Below are 14,456 nucleotides of genomic sequence, written 5' to 3'. Positions count from 1 at the left end.
TGACGACCACTCATAATTTAATTCAAATGTAATTTGGGGGAAAATATCCATCTTCTTGGTGTAACGCTAGTGTCAGTTTGCGTCAATGTAGCAAGTGTGACAGTTGGTTAATTAACGGTTGTATTTATATTTATAACACCTGTGAGCGGAGTGATTTTACTGTTACAAGTCCCAGTGATGTTATACTCTATATCAGCACTCACCCCAGATAGCACATATCAAGTTTAGATCGTTAACACATAGCAGGGAGAACGTTTGCTCATTGCCAAGACGTCGCTGAAACGTCGGCCTTTAATCAAAAATGACCACCACGCGACGTTCAAACGTATTCATATGCTTCGTTATCTACGACCATTATTCATTTAGGTCGGACCTTTCAAACTACAAATATTTCACCATTCAATGTGAGAAATCAATGCTAACATTCAAAACTAGCTTGACTGTTACCCTATTCCGTGTGTAAGTGTGCACAATGAAGAGACAAAAGTCAATTTGCCAAACTTTATTTTCAAATTTCCACAAACAATATCTGATGGCCAGTCCGCTTCTCCTGGCAGCCTGCAAGAGACAGAAAAGACGATGAGCACATAACTTAAGAAAAAAAAATAAAAATCCCAACTTAACCACTGTATTTTTTTTTTAGCATTTCAGCTGTCTTTTAGCCAGATTGAAGGCTTTGGGTCCGTCACTCTCCTTAATTTATTGTTGAAACAGTTAAATAACGGGATCCGGCGTTAACTCCATTAACTGTTAACAGCAGCTCAACAATCAGTCCTTAATGTCGGAAAAACAGTGGTTTCAAAACTGCGCTATTACCTGTAGCCACTGGGTCAGTTTGCTTTGCAGAGGAGGAGACCTCGACTGATAAATTGCCCATAAAATCACATTAACAACATACCGAAGGCATCCTTAAATTTCACTATTTGACCTCCGTGGTCCTCTCCGCTCCTCTAAGCCGCACTTGAGCATCCGTCCAGGCCGCGGAGGTCAGGCCGGGGGGGCGCGGTGGTCAGGCCCGGGCGGGACCGTAAGTGAGTGGATCCCAAGTCTCGAGCCCTGCCCGGGACCACGGGTGGCAGCTCCGGGCACTTCCACTTTAACCCAAAACGAGTGCTCACGATAACCAGATGAGCAGATAATGTCAGCTAGGGAAAATAAAATGAAAACACCACAGTTGTAGCCTGTTAGCTAACATGAGCTAAACTAGCTAACAGCTAACGAAAGATAACGCTAGCTGGTGGGGACATGTGCTAAGCTATATACACCCAGTCGTGCCTCACCACTCACCAGGAACCTCTTTTAACGGTCACAGAATAAACAACATAGCTACTTTCTGCCAATTTATTCCAGTTAGCTTACCTGAAACCAACTGCGATGAGATGCTGTGTCCTGCGAGCTCAGTTCCAAACAAACACCGCGGAGATGAAATTCTGCCTTCTGTGACGACTTCCATATGTGGGCAGGTATATTCTACGGCTCTGGGCCGACCCAAAGCCGACGTAACAGAGACGTTTGATGAGCTGGGACAAAAGAGTATTAAATTTAAAGATATCATATATATATGGCGCACGTGTGTAAATTAACAGTCCCTTTATTCCAAAAGTGGTAAAGAAAGCAAGAGAAGAAACTAAGGCGAGCGCGCCCACAAGGAGGCAGGGATCATTTCATTGGTCAACAGTAAATCTGGCATTCTATTGGTTGGGGGATTTTGACAGGGTTGTTACACAAAAAAATCCAAGCGCAGGGCAGAAATCTGAGAGCAGAAATTCCATTAACGCATAGAAACAGTTGGAGCGCGAGGAGAAAAGCCGAAGCTCGAGCAGGAAATCTGTGCATGCAACATGGTATCTGAGTGCAAGCAACATGGTATCTGAGTGCGAGCACACAGTTTGAGCAGAAACAGAGTAGATCCAAGTGCAAGCAGAGGCTATTTGAGTGTGAGGGCAGGGTTTTTGAACGTGAAATCAATAAATAATGCTCTCAAACTGATAGACCACTCTCTTGAATAAAGATAGGGATAAAGCTCCATACACATTACCTCTCACTCTGTCAGTGTAGGTTGAGTTGTATTACTGCAGAGGACAGAAACACTCGTGGTGATCACTTGCTTGCACACACAGGGGTCAGCAGCTATTCCTTCTGCTCGGAGCGTCACACCGTCACAAGGGTCCATGGTTCATCAAAGCCTGGAAATGAAGCTCTGATCGATTTTTCTCGTTGGACATTCACTCGCATGTTTTATTAGTCACTGTCTACCACATCTGTCTGATTGTTAGAAGTGGTTGGTAACTTTATATGTTGTTATATTTCACAATACAAACATATCTGTAGTTAGTTTTGCCGCCAGCTCCTCTAAATTGAAGTTTGGGGTCGTAAAAAATGTGTAAAGCTCTTTTGTCTTAAATATCCTTTATGTACAGTATTTGGCACTTCTCAGTTCCCGCTGTGCTTTCAGTTAATGAAGCTACAAAATGACACCAATGTTACTTTTCTCAGGATGGAAGTACTCCCACCTCTTTGAGTTTATCACGTGAAAGACTCACCGTGTCAAAGTACAAAGAATCTTTTCAGGTTAAGTAGCACCATGTCGAATCCCTCCAGACACCTGCTGGACACAATCTCAGCAGCAACACTGTGTAAAAAAAGAAATCTTTAAGCTGCACATAAAAGGCAAACGGGAACTTGTGATCAGGGGAGAAAATAACCTGAGTGTGGAGAGGTGTAAAACTCATCAAGGATTTACAGTAGTTCTTACAGAATCTGTGACTGCTGATGTTTCCGCCGTGTCTTTTGAAATCTGACATGAATGATGATTTTGCACGTTAGTAGAAACAACGTAGTGTGAAACACTGTTTACAGTTTCAAAGGGGCCTCTTTGTGGTGCCGATGTAGGTACGAGAAGAAAGTGATAAATCAGATAATCAAAGGGAACTGAATGTCTTTGATGTTCACCAAGTTGGCTCAGAGGTTCAGTCTCAAACCAGGCGGCAAGCCATAAGTGAACAATGAAGAACTGATGTATCTCCTCTGACTCATGGTTTCAGTAACACACAACGTGCACAGGTCACAGCGGTGCGCCGAACCAAACAGAACTGTTTAATTTCTTCATTCAGTTTGGCTTCAGTTCAAACAGTGGCACTGTGTCTTCTTCTCGTGCAAGTACAGATTTCTCTTCTCTCTGCGGAAGACGAACATAAATTTGAACATAAAAAGAAGAAAAGAAAAGAAAAGAACTCCTCACGACGTCCTGACAGAAAGTCTAGCATGTTTGATTTTCTTTTTGTCGTACACAACTGCTCTCGTCACAGCCGTCACTTTGACCAATAGGAACACAGAACGATCTGCTGCCGTAGACAACTGTACGTCAACAGCACCCCGGCCTTTTAGATACTTCCTCTAGGGACTATCTGAATCATGTGATCACAGTATTAAAATAAACAAAAAAAAAAACAACCTTAGCATAAAAAGCTTGCGTTGTGTTTTGAATATCTTGTAGCACGTTTTTGTATTTGTGGCTTTTTTTCTAAATGGTGTGCATGTGTCATGAAGTTTATGTTTCCACGTGTTGTCAAATTGATTCAATATTTCCTTATTTGCTTGAGTTGTGTCGGTTTGCAAGTTTTCTTAATTTGCAGTGCTTTGATCTCTCAGGGCCACCGTATCAAAGTGATGGAGAGACAAACGTGGTTTAAAATTTTACACATATTAGTATTTTCGGATATTTATTCTGCATGCAATGAAGTGATCTATTACCTTCCTAAGTTTATAAGAAAAATACATATACTTATTTTGGCATACAGTATCAACATTATATAACAAAAGGGCAAATAAAAATAAAACAGGAAATACCAACAAAAACTGAGAGACGGGGAAAGCTTGACCTTGACGGGGAACTCAGGGTGCAACAACTGAAACCCTAGTGCCCAAGCTCTTCGGTTTTTATGCCTCCGTGCCTGGAAACTTAATGACAGGATAACAGGATAAAATAATGAAGTGATGACATTTTATATCCAAAAGGTCAAGGGTCAGCTTTACTGTGACATCATAATGATCTGTAAAAACATCAGTGTCATATCTCAGGAACAGAAGGGGAGACATTTGGTCAGATACTGAATTGGTGACTCTAATCTTAAAACTGTGCTGATTGTATAGATCTTTTGTGCTGTCAGGGGAAGATATGTATGAAGCAACTGTAAATGCAACTTGACTAATGTGTAGAGGCATACAACCACAAGGCATTAATTCTAATTCATTTATTTATTTTTTCAACAGTCACCTCTTTTTATCCAGCACAAACATTTCATAACTAGTATATTCAACATTATTTACTTACTCACGGTCGAAGCTTCTGTGCAGTTCAGTCTGCGTAAAGTCAGTTTAAATTCCTCACATCTGTGACATGTGAGCTTGTGATTCCCGAGATCTAATGCACATTTTCCAACCATCAAGCTTAGAAGAGCATCAGGCCTCAGCTGCTCCGAGCTCAGCACAACCTTTTCTCAATGACTGCCACTCTCATGACAAGTCTCCCACATGTGCCGTGACATGGAGGGAATTGATTTCTCATTCCTTTAGTACGAAGACGGGTTCCCCATTTGGCATGCGGGACGGTGATGTTAAACATAGTATTCACATACATAATGTTTGTTTTCACATACCCAGAGCGTGTCCGATTCCTGAGCATGTGTGGAAATAAGAAGAGTGAGGATCAGTGCTCTCGGGTCAGACGAGGTTTCAGCTGTGAAAGAATTTCAAAGATGCCATTTTAAGTTTAAGAACTGGTTAACATCAGTGTTGAGTGATGTTACTTGTTACATTACAGGATCACTGCCATTAACTTGCTACATTACAGCATTACCTACCAAGAAAAGTAACCAGTTAGAGTACTGCTGCGTTACCAAAAAGGTAACACCTTTGTGATCCCTTGTGCATGTTGGTCAGGGTCTGAATTGCAGTTCCTGTTATAGATGCACCGATGTGGATTTTTTTCAACCGAAACAAAATAATCTCATGGCCGATAATTGATAATTTCACATTTTTGTATTTTAAAAAGAAGTGTATAACCTGTAGTTTTTGTACACCTGAGGGTAAGAAAGGCTGAGACGTGATGAGAAACTATGGCTGATTCAATATTCCATAGCTCTGACCGAACCAAATCAAACTGACATCACTATTTACACAACAAAAACAAAGAACAGTTCTGACTCTCTCATACCTGCCGACATTAGGCTGTGAAAAGAGGGAGATTTTCGGGGGTATTGTCAAATGACTGTTAAAGTTCCACAGTAAAATCTGTCCATTTCCAGCACTGACAGTTTTCATGAGTTTAAATAGGATACCCTGCCTTCTTGTTTTGGGGACTAAGCCCATCCTAAGGTGAAACCCTAAAACCGCCCATGAACAGAAAGAATCAGAACCCAGGTGATGTCCAGGATGTGTGGGGTCTCTCCTGATGTCAGAGGCCTGTTTGTAGAGACAGCTTGAGTGGACGTCTCTCAGGTTTAGAGGTGAGGAGCTGACATTCCACTGAGCCATTTTAATCATCTGCTGCAGGTCCTTCCTGTCTGTAGCGGTCCAGCAAGAGTGCCAGACTGTAAGGCAGTACGTCAGGACTCTCAGTGGTAGAAGTTGATCAGCAGTTTTTCATAGAGTCTGTTGAGCCTCAGCATCCTCAGGAAAAACCAGGCACTGCTGAGCCTTCTTGATCAGACAGGAGGTGTTCAGTTTCTATGTCATGTCCAGGGATATGTGGACTCCCAGGAACTTGAAACTGGTCACGTGCGCCACCTCCTCCCCACTGATGCACAGTCCAGTGTGATGTGTTAGCCATATTTGGCTCAGCCCACCCAAAAATATTTTGTAACCCAGTTGTGCAGGGCTGTATCGGCATGCTACAAAAAAAAACATCTCTGTGTGATTGATGACAGATTACTGTAGTAGCACCTGTATGATGCAGCTTTGTGATGTGTGTGTGTCAGACAGAGCAGCTTGTGTGTGTGATGTGAGGGTTTGTGTGTGAGGTGAATCTGTGGCGTGTCGCTATTCTGCTCGGTAGTTGTTATCTATCGTACGTTGGCGAGACAGCGCCTAGATGTGGATGATAAATGTGACCCATGACCAGATTATCATAGCTTATAAAGTGTAGTAGGGCTGCACGATTAATCGTAATAAAATTGTGATTTCGATTCATATGCATATGCAATCTAATTTTTCAATGACGGCGATTCTGTCGGCCCCACTCAAGCCGGGAGTCGGGACATCATCTGCATGAAAACAAGCGCTCCCAACGACGCAGCGTTATACCAAGTGATGCAGAGCGACAACTGGCCGACAGTTTGGAAAGCAGCTAGACAGGGGGGAAACACACTGCTAACTGTAGCCTCAGTTTGTGCCTCATACAGATCTGCTGGTAAAGGTAACTTAGCGTTAGCAAGCGTGATAAAAGACGGCAGAGAGGCGACGTTGTGCAAATAAACCAAAGATTTATTAATTTTCTGTAGCAGTAAACACATGGGCCGATAACAAATGTGTTAATTAACTATGCTAAAGCTTTACAAGCTATTCAGGGCTGCCGACGATAATGTTAACATGACAAACAGCAAGGCTAACGTTACAGCTAACAAGCTAACGTACTGACGCTCCTCAGACACTCACACACACACACACACACACACATACCGGACAGCCTCTCAGTCCTTATACGAAGGGTCATTATCACCAAATCGTGTTTTTTTTTTCTTTCTTTTAATAAATTGAACACACATTAAAGAACATACAAGATCCTGTAGAGAATGAATACATATAATACAATACAATAAACATTGTCAAATTAAATGAAGGAAGAGGATTTTTTTAAAGGCAAATAAAATATTGGGGATTTATGTAAAAATATACATAGAGACATATAAATAATTATATAATTACAGATATGTAGGCTATGTTAGGTGAATACTCCTGTCAAATGCATGGTGTTGAAACGTTTAATTTTGACTTAATTCCAGGCCTGGAATACCTACCTCAGAAAAATGTTGTTCAACATTGATATTATTGTTAAAATTGTTCAAAAGCTGTAAGAGAAGACAAGAGACTAAAGCTAAAACAGGAGTGTTCCCTCTCTGCTGACCAGAGTTGATGTGCCTTGTGTCTCTTGTATCAGGCACAATCATAGGCTTTGTTATTTAATGATATTTTTTTATTATTTATTTATAATTTTTGTTACTTTTCCATTGTATCAGGAAATAAACACAATATATCTTTATGTTGAAAAAAATCGTGAGAGAATCGTGATCTCAATTATAAGCCAAAAAATCGTGATTCTCATTTTTTCCAGAATCGTGCAGCCCTAAAGTGTAGCCAGCGACGATTCAGACATTTTAATACACCTCAGGTAGGAATGTATAACACAAACCTGCTGATGCACATTCAACCCGCACTGGACCCCAGAATCCTGTCTGCAGTGGAGTTCATAACCTTTACTGATGAACCAGAGAATAACATTGGGCTTCAAGATCAGAAAATCCACCTGTGTCCCAGTGGACCTGTTAACCTCAGGATTAACCTTGTGTGCAGATGTAAGAATTTAGTGTTTCAGATTTGAACATTCTGTGAATGATTGGAGATGACTTCTTGACCACAACAAACTGTGGTTGTTGATTTACAGAACTAATTTTATCAGGACAGACACAGATAACATCTATCCTGACTGGTTGGTTTTTTGCCAGTGGGAATATGGCCCAGATCCACCTCTAGTGTGGACCTTAATGTGGTCTGTAAAGAAACATATTTTGAATTTCAGATTGCTTTAAACGTGTGTATTTTGCAGCAGGGTACAAAATGAGCAGCATCCACCTGCCAAATGTTGGTGAAATATTGGGGTGTAACGATCCATCGATCTGGATCGATACATCGATTCAACGGTCAACGGTCGAGTATCATAGATGCAAAGAGAAAACATCAATCCATATCATCATCTTCAGGATACGCTTTTATTTCAAAATTCTGTTTCACCGTCAACAACAGCAGGCAGATGGTGAGCAGCCAAGAGAAAGATGATGAGGATATCGTTATTTACTCTGGAATAAATCAGTAGAGTGGAAATATTTTTGATAATTTAGAGAAAATATGAGTCAACAGAACACATGGTGTATGTAAACAATGACCATATGAGATTAAACACGACGTATCTACCTGGACGACGTCTCACTCCGCTAACTTCTCACTGCAGCAACATCAACTGCTGTTTCAACAATGTTCGGCTGAAAAAATGTGCACGCAGGCTGAAATCCAATCGAGCTGTTCTGTCGGGAGACAGGGAGACTTAAAACAACAGTGAGGAAGAAAAATATTGATGTCACATTTTATTTGTTAAGCTAGAAGTAGAGAAAAAAAAGTCTGCTAGCCGCTAGGCTAATTTATGCAATCTAAACATGTTAAAGCTAGGACTGTACCCAAATATTTGGATATTCGAATATTCGTTTCTATGGGTAGGTATTCCTTATGAAAATTTGGTATTCGATATTCGTTGTTTTTTTTATTTGCTTATTTTCAAACTTTTTTTTTTTTTTTTAACTTTTTTTTGGTGCTAAATGTAGTCTTTTTGATGTTGGTAAATGTAGGTTATCAATAAAAAAAAAAAAAACTTTTACATTGCATTGTTAAAAATGTGAAAATATAGTATAGCTTACCAACTGAACTTGTGCGCACGGCAGGCTTGAGCGCATCCGTCTGAGGCTGTGGATCAATGCCAAGCTTTACCACTTTATCACTATTCCCTCTAACTTGTAGCTGTTTTTTTGTTATCTTTTGAATTTAATATGAATTATGGAACCGTTTTTGTCAACGTTTGTTTCCCCCGTTTTGTACAATAAATTATTGTTTAAAGTTTCAACAAGTTTCTTTTGGAGTGCGTGACACAAGTGTGTTTTGAAAACGACCGCGGACTGTCACCTGCTCAACGCATCAGTACCTTCGGATGCCATGACAGTAATAGCCAATAATGTCAAAATATCATTTACAGACCGATTTAACAGACGATCACTGCTGCCCGACCCGCAGGTCCATTTGCGGGTCCCGCGGGTTACGGGTCGACCCGCGCATCACTACTCAGCTCAGTCTATAAAGGCTGTACACAACAGTAAGGCTATAGACATTATATTCTATTCAGGCCGGCAGAACCAGCAGCGCATCGGCTCTACAGTGCACGGCACTGCTGATTAACCATTTTATTGCAGCACAGAGTGTCTGCCAGCAACCAATTACTTGCAGAGGCTTCCTACAACTTGTTTCAACAGTTCCGATTTAATCAGAAGACAAATTAAACAGGATGACTAGCCCATGTGAAAATCAAAAGAAAGCACAGAATAATGTACTAAAGGACACTGTTGTGCCATCACATTTTTTTGTGGTTTGAGAGCAAAGATCCGGTCGCCGCCGTGCAAAACTCCGAAATACAATTAGGTCCGAAAAACCCCTCTCCTGTGAAGACCATGCATGATCATCCATGCTGACCTCTGGTCCACTGTCTCCTCCCTGACCCTGCTCTTTCTATTGTGGCAATAAAGATTAAACAAATGTGTGCAAAGCAATAGTGAGCACATTAGTGTTCTTGTTAACTAGCTTAACTTGATATATTGGCATCTATTAATTAGTCATCAATTAGCTAACATGCAACAGCATTACTCAACTTACACAGGTTGTTTGGAACAAACTGTGCAAGGTTTTTTGCTTCTTGCTGGCTGGTTTGCTGAACATAGTTAACCCCCCCCTCGCCGTGAACGAATATTCGAATATTCGTTATAAATTCTGCTGAAGGTCCAAATGTTAAAAAATGGTATTCGGGACAGCCCTAGTTTAAGTTCATAATGTGTGACTAACCAAAAATAATTATTTTGCCTGTGAACTGTGACAGTTGTTACTCAGCTGGGTTTGATACTGTCGTTTAACAATCATGTTGTTTTATGGCTGCTGGGAGAAGTTTATCTTCAGGGTTTTAAGACACATAGTCCTGATGTTTTAGGAAACAGATGATTGTTTGGGTTAAAATGATGAGAGAAAGATTTCTTCCAGAAAGGTCTCTCTGACAGAAAGTCCTGAAGGTGAACTTATCTCATGTGCTGTTAGTTGTGTGTTAGTGGAGTCAGTTTACAGTCAACTTTACTGCACTATTTATTCATGTGTTGTTTTTATCTTTTATGACCAAAAGTAAGAAATAAAGAGGTGGTGGCTTCCTCTGTGACAGACTGTGTTACATGATCATACAATGTCGTATTGATCACAGGCCCCTGAATTCCATCGAATCAAAATTGTATCATGGCAGACTTTATAATAATTGGCAAATATGGTATTGTTGTCCAAAGAATCATTGTGATATCGTTTCGTGATTAAACCAGTGCTTTACACTCCTATAAAGTGTGCAGTTGGTTGGAAGATCTTCAGTCACCAGCCAAACAAGGAGAACAGTATGGTCAGTGGTCGAATTGAGGGGGGTGCCATCCCCTTTGTTAGAAAATTGACCAAAAAGCATCCCCCTTGCTAATCTAGAATCTGTGTGTGCAGGCACGGACGTAATTTGAAGGGGGGACACGGGACATGTCCCCCGCACTTCCCGTATCTGTGCCCTCCGTCCCCCACACTTTTTACAGCCATTAAAACCGTTCAATTCGTTTTTAACATGTGGTAATGTGTTTTTCCAAGTTTTTAAACGCACCATGAGTAGGGGCGCCAGGTGGCAGACACACGCTGTCATGTTGTTATCAACCGCACACAGACGGTGCGGTTGCCTCTGGGCAGTACCTCTGTGTTAACTATGTTCAGCAAACCAGCCAGCAAGAAGCAAAATACCTTGCACAGTTTCTTCCAAACAAACCATATAAGTTGAGTAATGCTGTTGCATGTAGATAATGTTAGGTAATTGATGACTAATTAATAGATGCCAGTATATCAAGTTAAGCTAGTTAATAAGAACACTAATGTTATTGTTACCTATGTTAAATCGCTTGCTAGGAAAGAACCCACTCCTCCTTAAAAAGAACTTGTGCTCACTATTGCTTTGCACACATTTGTTTAATCTTTATTGCCACAATAGTAAGAGCAGGGTCAGGGAGGAGACAGTGGACCAGAGGTCAGCATGGATGATCATGCAGGGTCTTCACAGGAGAGGGTTTTTTTCGGACCTAATTGTATTGCGGAGTTTTGCACAGTGGCGACCGNAAGAGCAGGGTCAGGGAGGAGACAGTGGACCAGAGGTCAGCATGGATGATCATGCAGGGTCTTCACAGGAGAGGGTTTTTTTCGGACCTAATTGTATTGCGGAGTTTTGCACAGTGGCGACCGGATCTTTGCTCTCAAACCACAAAAAAATGTGATGGCACAACAGTGTCCTTTAGTACATTATTCTATGCTTTCTTTTGATTTTCACATTGGCTAGTCATCCTGTTTAATTTGTCTTCTGATTAAATCGGAACCGTTGAAACAAGTTGTAGGAAGCCTCTGCAAGTAATTGGTTGCTGGCAGACACTCTGTGCTGCAATAAAATGGTTAATCAGCAGTGCCGTGCACTGTAGAGCCGATGCGCTGCTGGTTCTGCCGGCCTGAATAGAATATAATGTCTATAGCCTTACTGTTGTGTACAGCCTTTATAGACTGAGCTGAGTAGTGATGCGCGGGTCGACCCGTAACCCGCGGGACCCGCAAATGGACCTGCGGGTCGGGCAGCAGTGATCGTCTGTTAAATCGGTCTGTAAATGATATTTTGACATTATTGGCTATTACTGTCATGGCATCCGAAGGTACTGATGCGTTGAGCAGGTGACAGTCCGCGGTCGTTTTCAAAACACACTTGTGTCACGCACTCCAAAAGAAACTTGTTGAAACTTTAAACAATAATTTATTGTACAAAACGGGGGAAACAAACGTTGACAAAAACGGTTCCATAATTCATATTAAATTCAGAAGATAACGAAAAAACAGCTACAAGTTAGAGGGAATAGTGATAAAGTGGTAAAACTTGGCACTGATCCACAGCCTCAGACGGATGCGCTCAAGCGTGCCGTGCGCACAAGCTCAGTTGGTAGGCGATACTATATTTTCACATTTTTAACAATGCAATTTAAAAGTTTTGGTTTTTATTGATAACCTACATTTACCAACAACAAAAAGACTACATTTAGCACCAAAAAAATATGTCCAACAACAAAAAGACTACATTTAGCACCAAAAAAATATGTAAAAAATAAATAAATAAATAAAAAATAAGTAAATAAAAAAGCCAATATCTAATACCAAATTTTCATAACGAATACCTACCCATAGAAATGAATATCCGAATATTTGGGTACAGCCCTACTGCATTATTTGTGTTTTTTAAAGGCAGCAGGTATAGGTCATGCCATTTTTCTTTATCTTGATTAATTTTGCACATCTGTGGTGTCATATTTGATTATGTGTGCATGCAAAAAAATCAAAGCTACATTGCATCCCCCTTGTTAAAAATTAACAATTCGACCACTGAGTATGGTAATCTATTGGGTGGTTGGTAGTAATTGAACATTAACTGGACATTTGGCCGGTGGATTACAAAGTTAATTTTGTACCCGGTTTTGCAGCTGACAATTAGATTGTAAAGCACAGGGTGCATCTGCACATCTGATTCACCCTCAGTCAGAAGGAATACACTGGTCATCCAGGGACTAAGCTCAACAATGGTCTTCATTTACCACAACCGGGAAGAAACAGCAGCCTTTAGAATACTTGAATTACACACAGAAGCCCAGGTAAGATGAGCTGTGAATATCAGGACACTGTATATATGTGTGAGTGTGAGTGTGAGTGTGAGTGTGAGAGAGAGAGAGAGAGAGAGAGAGAGAGAAAACCCTCGTACATGCAGGGTTACTGCTCCACACTCACATGAACATTACAGGTGTGCAGACATTATAAAGAAGGAAATCAAATGCAAATCTGGAACGTTCCCAGAGGTGGAGGGCACATGTGCTCCTAGTGAAAAACACATTTAATAGAAAAACAACAAAATACAAAGGCTCCTCTGGAACCACCCTCTCCTCCATCATGTGTGTGGTAAGGGCCCAGCAGCTGAAATGGGCAGCACCAGCATCATCTGCACCAACTCCAGGATGTTCTAGTGGAAATTAGATGGGTCGTACTTATCTAAACCAACAATAATGGGAGGATAGCATAGTGATAGGATAGTGCTTAGTACTGTTGGCCTACCTTATAATTCTGCCTGTAGGGCTCCTTTGTCAGCATTATCTCCCACAGGCCAATGTAAGACCTGTCCCTGAAATTGTGGCTGACCAGGATTTTCAGTCCCTGCCACTCATCCTGGACAGCAGCCAGGTCACACCCCAACCTGCAGGATTGAACAGAGAGCATGAGTTAGCAAATACCCAAACATAACATTGTCTCGTGGTGAAACCCTTAAAGTGTCCCTGGCTGACAGCTCTGTGCTGTGTGTGTGTGTGTGTGTGTGTGTGTGTGCAGTCAGTTTCAATTTCATTGCCATTAACGTTAGCAGGTTGTTTTACTTTACTCTTTAGGTGACTGTAGTTTAAATAAACATCTCAAAACACATCTTTTAAAAATTCCTTGATGCTTACGCTGGGCGGGCGGAGTGGCTTGCAGTACACTGGCTGAAACCCTGACATTATTGGTAAACATTTGCTGATACATTCAGAATTTAAGTTCAGCATTATAGCAAATAAGTAATTAAATAGTGTTTTCTCATTAAACTGATAAACAATAGGCAGCATTACATTTCAGGGGTAAACACAGAGTGCTTTTTAATGGATGTGAATAACCCCGTTTATGATCGGGTTTATGGAGTATCCTGTTTATGGGTTTGAGCATGGAAACACCATGTTCCTTTTATGAGAAACCTGACTAGGCCAGCTGGAGTACTCCGAAAGTAATCGGGATGTATACAGGGAATATGAATAACCTGATGTCTGTGTAGTCATGTTAACACCATGTCCCAAATATGATCATAACCAGGATAAACGTCTTTAACAGGTTATTCATGTTCATGTAATTGCACTCATAGTTGCTGTTGCAAATCAGAGCATGAACGTAACTTCAAGGGAAAAAGTTTAAGGAAAAGACACAATGACAAAGACATAAATAAACAGAATAAATAACTATAAATACAGGAAAAGGGAAGATACAGTAAAAGATCCTAGTTAAAAGCAAATATTGTTATAACGTTGTAAATTTTTTAGCCTAGTTCAGACCAATGATTTGTGGCGAGACGAGTTGAAACTATTTACAATGCCCCATTCTGCAACATTGTAAAAAGCTTCCAGTTCACAGGAAGTGACCACGATGAGACGGTGTATCATCTCTAGTCAACAACTCTCTGTACTTCTGATCTGTAACGTTGACAGGAAGTGACCACCATGAGACGGTGTATCATCTCTAGTCAACAACTCTCTGTGCTTCTGATCTGT

The 14,456-nt window shown here is 40.9% G+C and overlaps 1 protein-coding gene across 2 annotated transcripts in view; it reads left to right on the top strand.

Moving 5' to 3' along the window:
• Positions 1 to 12,637: 12,637 nt before the first annotated feature.
• The window catches only part of si:dkey-106n21.1 (solute carrier family 23 member 2), an 85,785-nt gene continuing 83,966 nt past the window's right edge, over positions 12,638 to 14,456 (top strand). Inside the window, exon 1 of one of the 2 annotated variants that reach the window (XM_050072488.1) lies at positions 12,638 to 12,770. In XM_050072488.1, the coding sequence (XP_049928445.1) occupies positions 12,699 to 12,770 (72 nt within the window). In that variant the 5' untranslated portion in view covers positions 12,638 to 12,698. The remainder of the gene's footprint in view (positions 12,771 to 14,456) is intronic. The other variant, XM_050072487.1, reaches the window with a different exon arrangement.

The sequence above is a fragment of the Epinephelus moara genome, chromosome 20, assembly GCF_006386435.1.
Source record: "Epinephelus moara isolate mb chromosome 20, YSFRI_EMoa_1.0, whole genome shotgun sequence".
In the NCBI taxonomy this organism is placed as follows: Eukaryota; Metazoa; Chordata; class Actinopteri; order Perciformes; family Serranidae; genus Epinephelus; species Epinephelus moara.
This window is presented reverse-complemented; position numbering and strand designations above follow the sequence as displayed.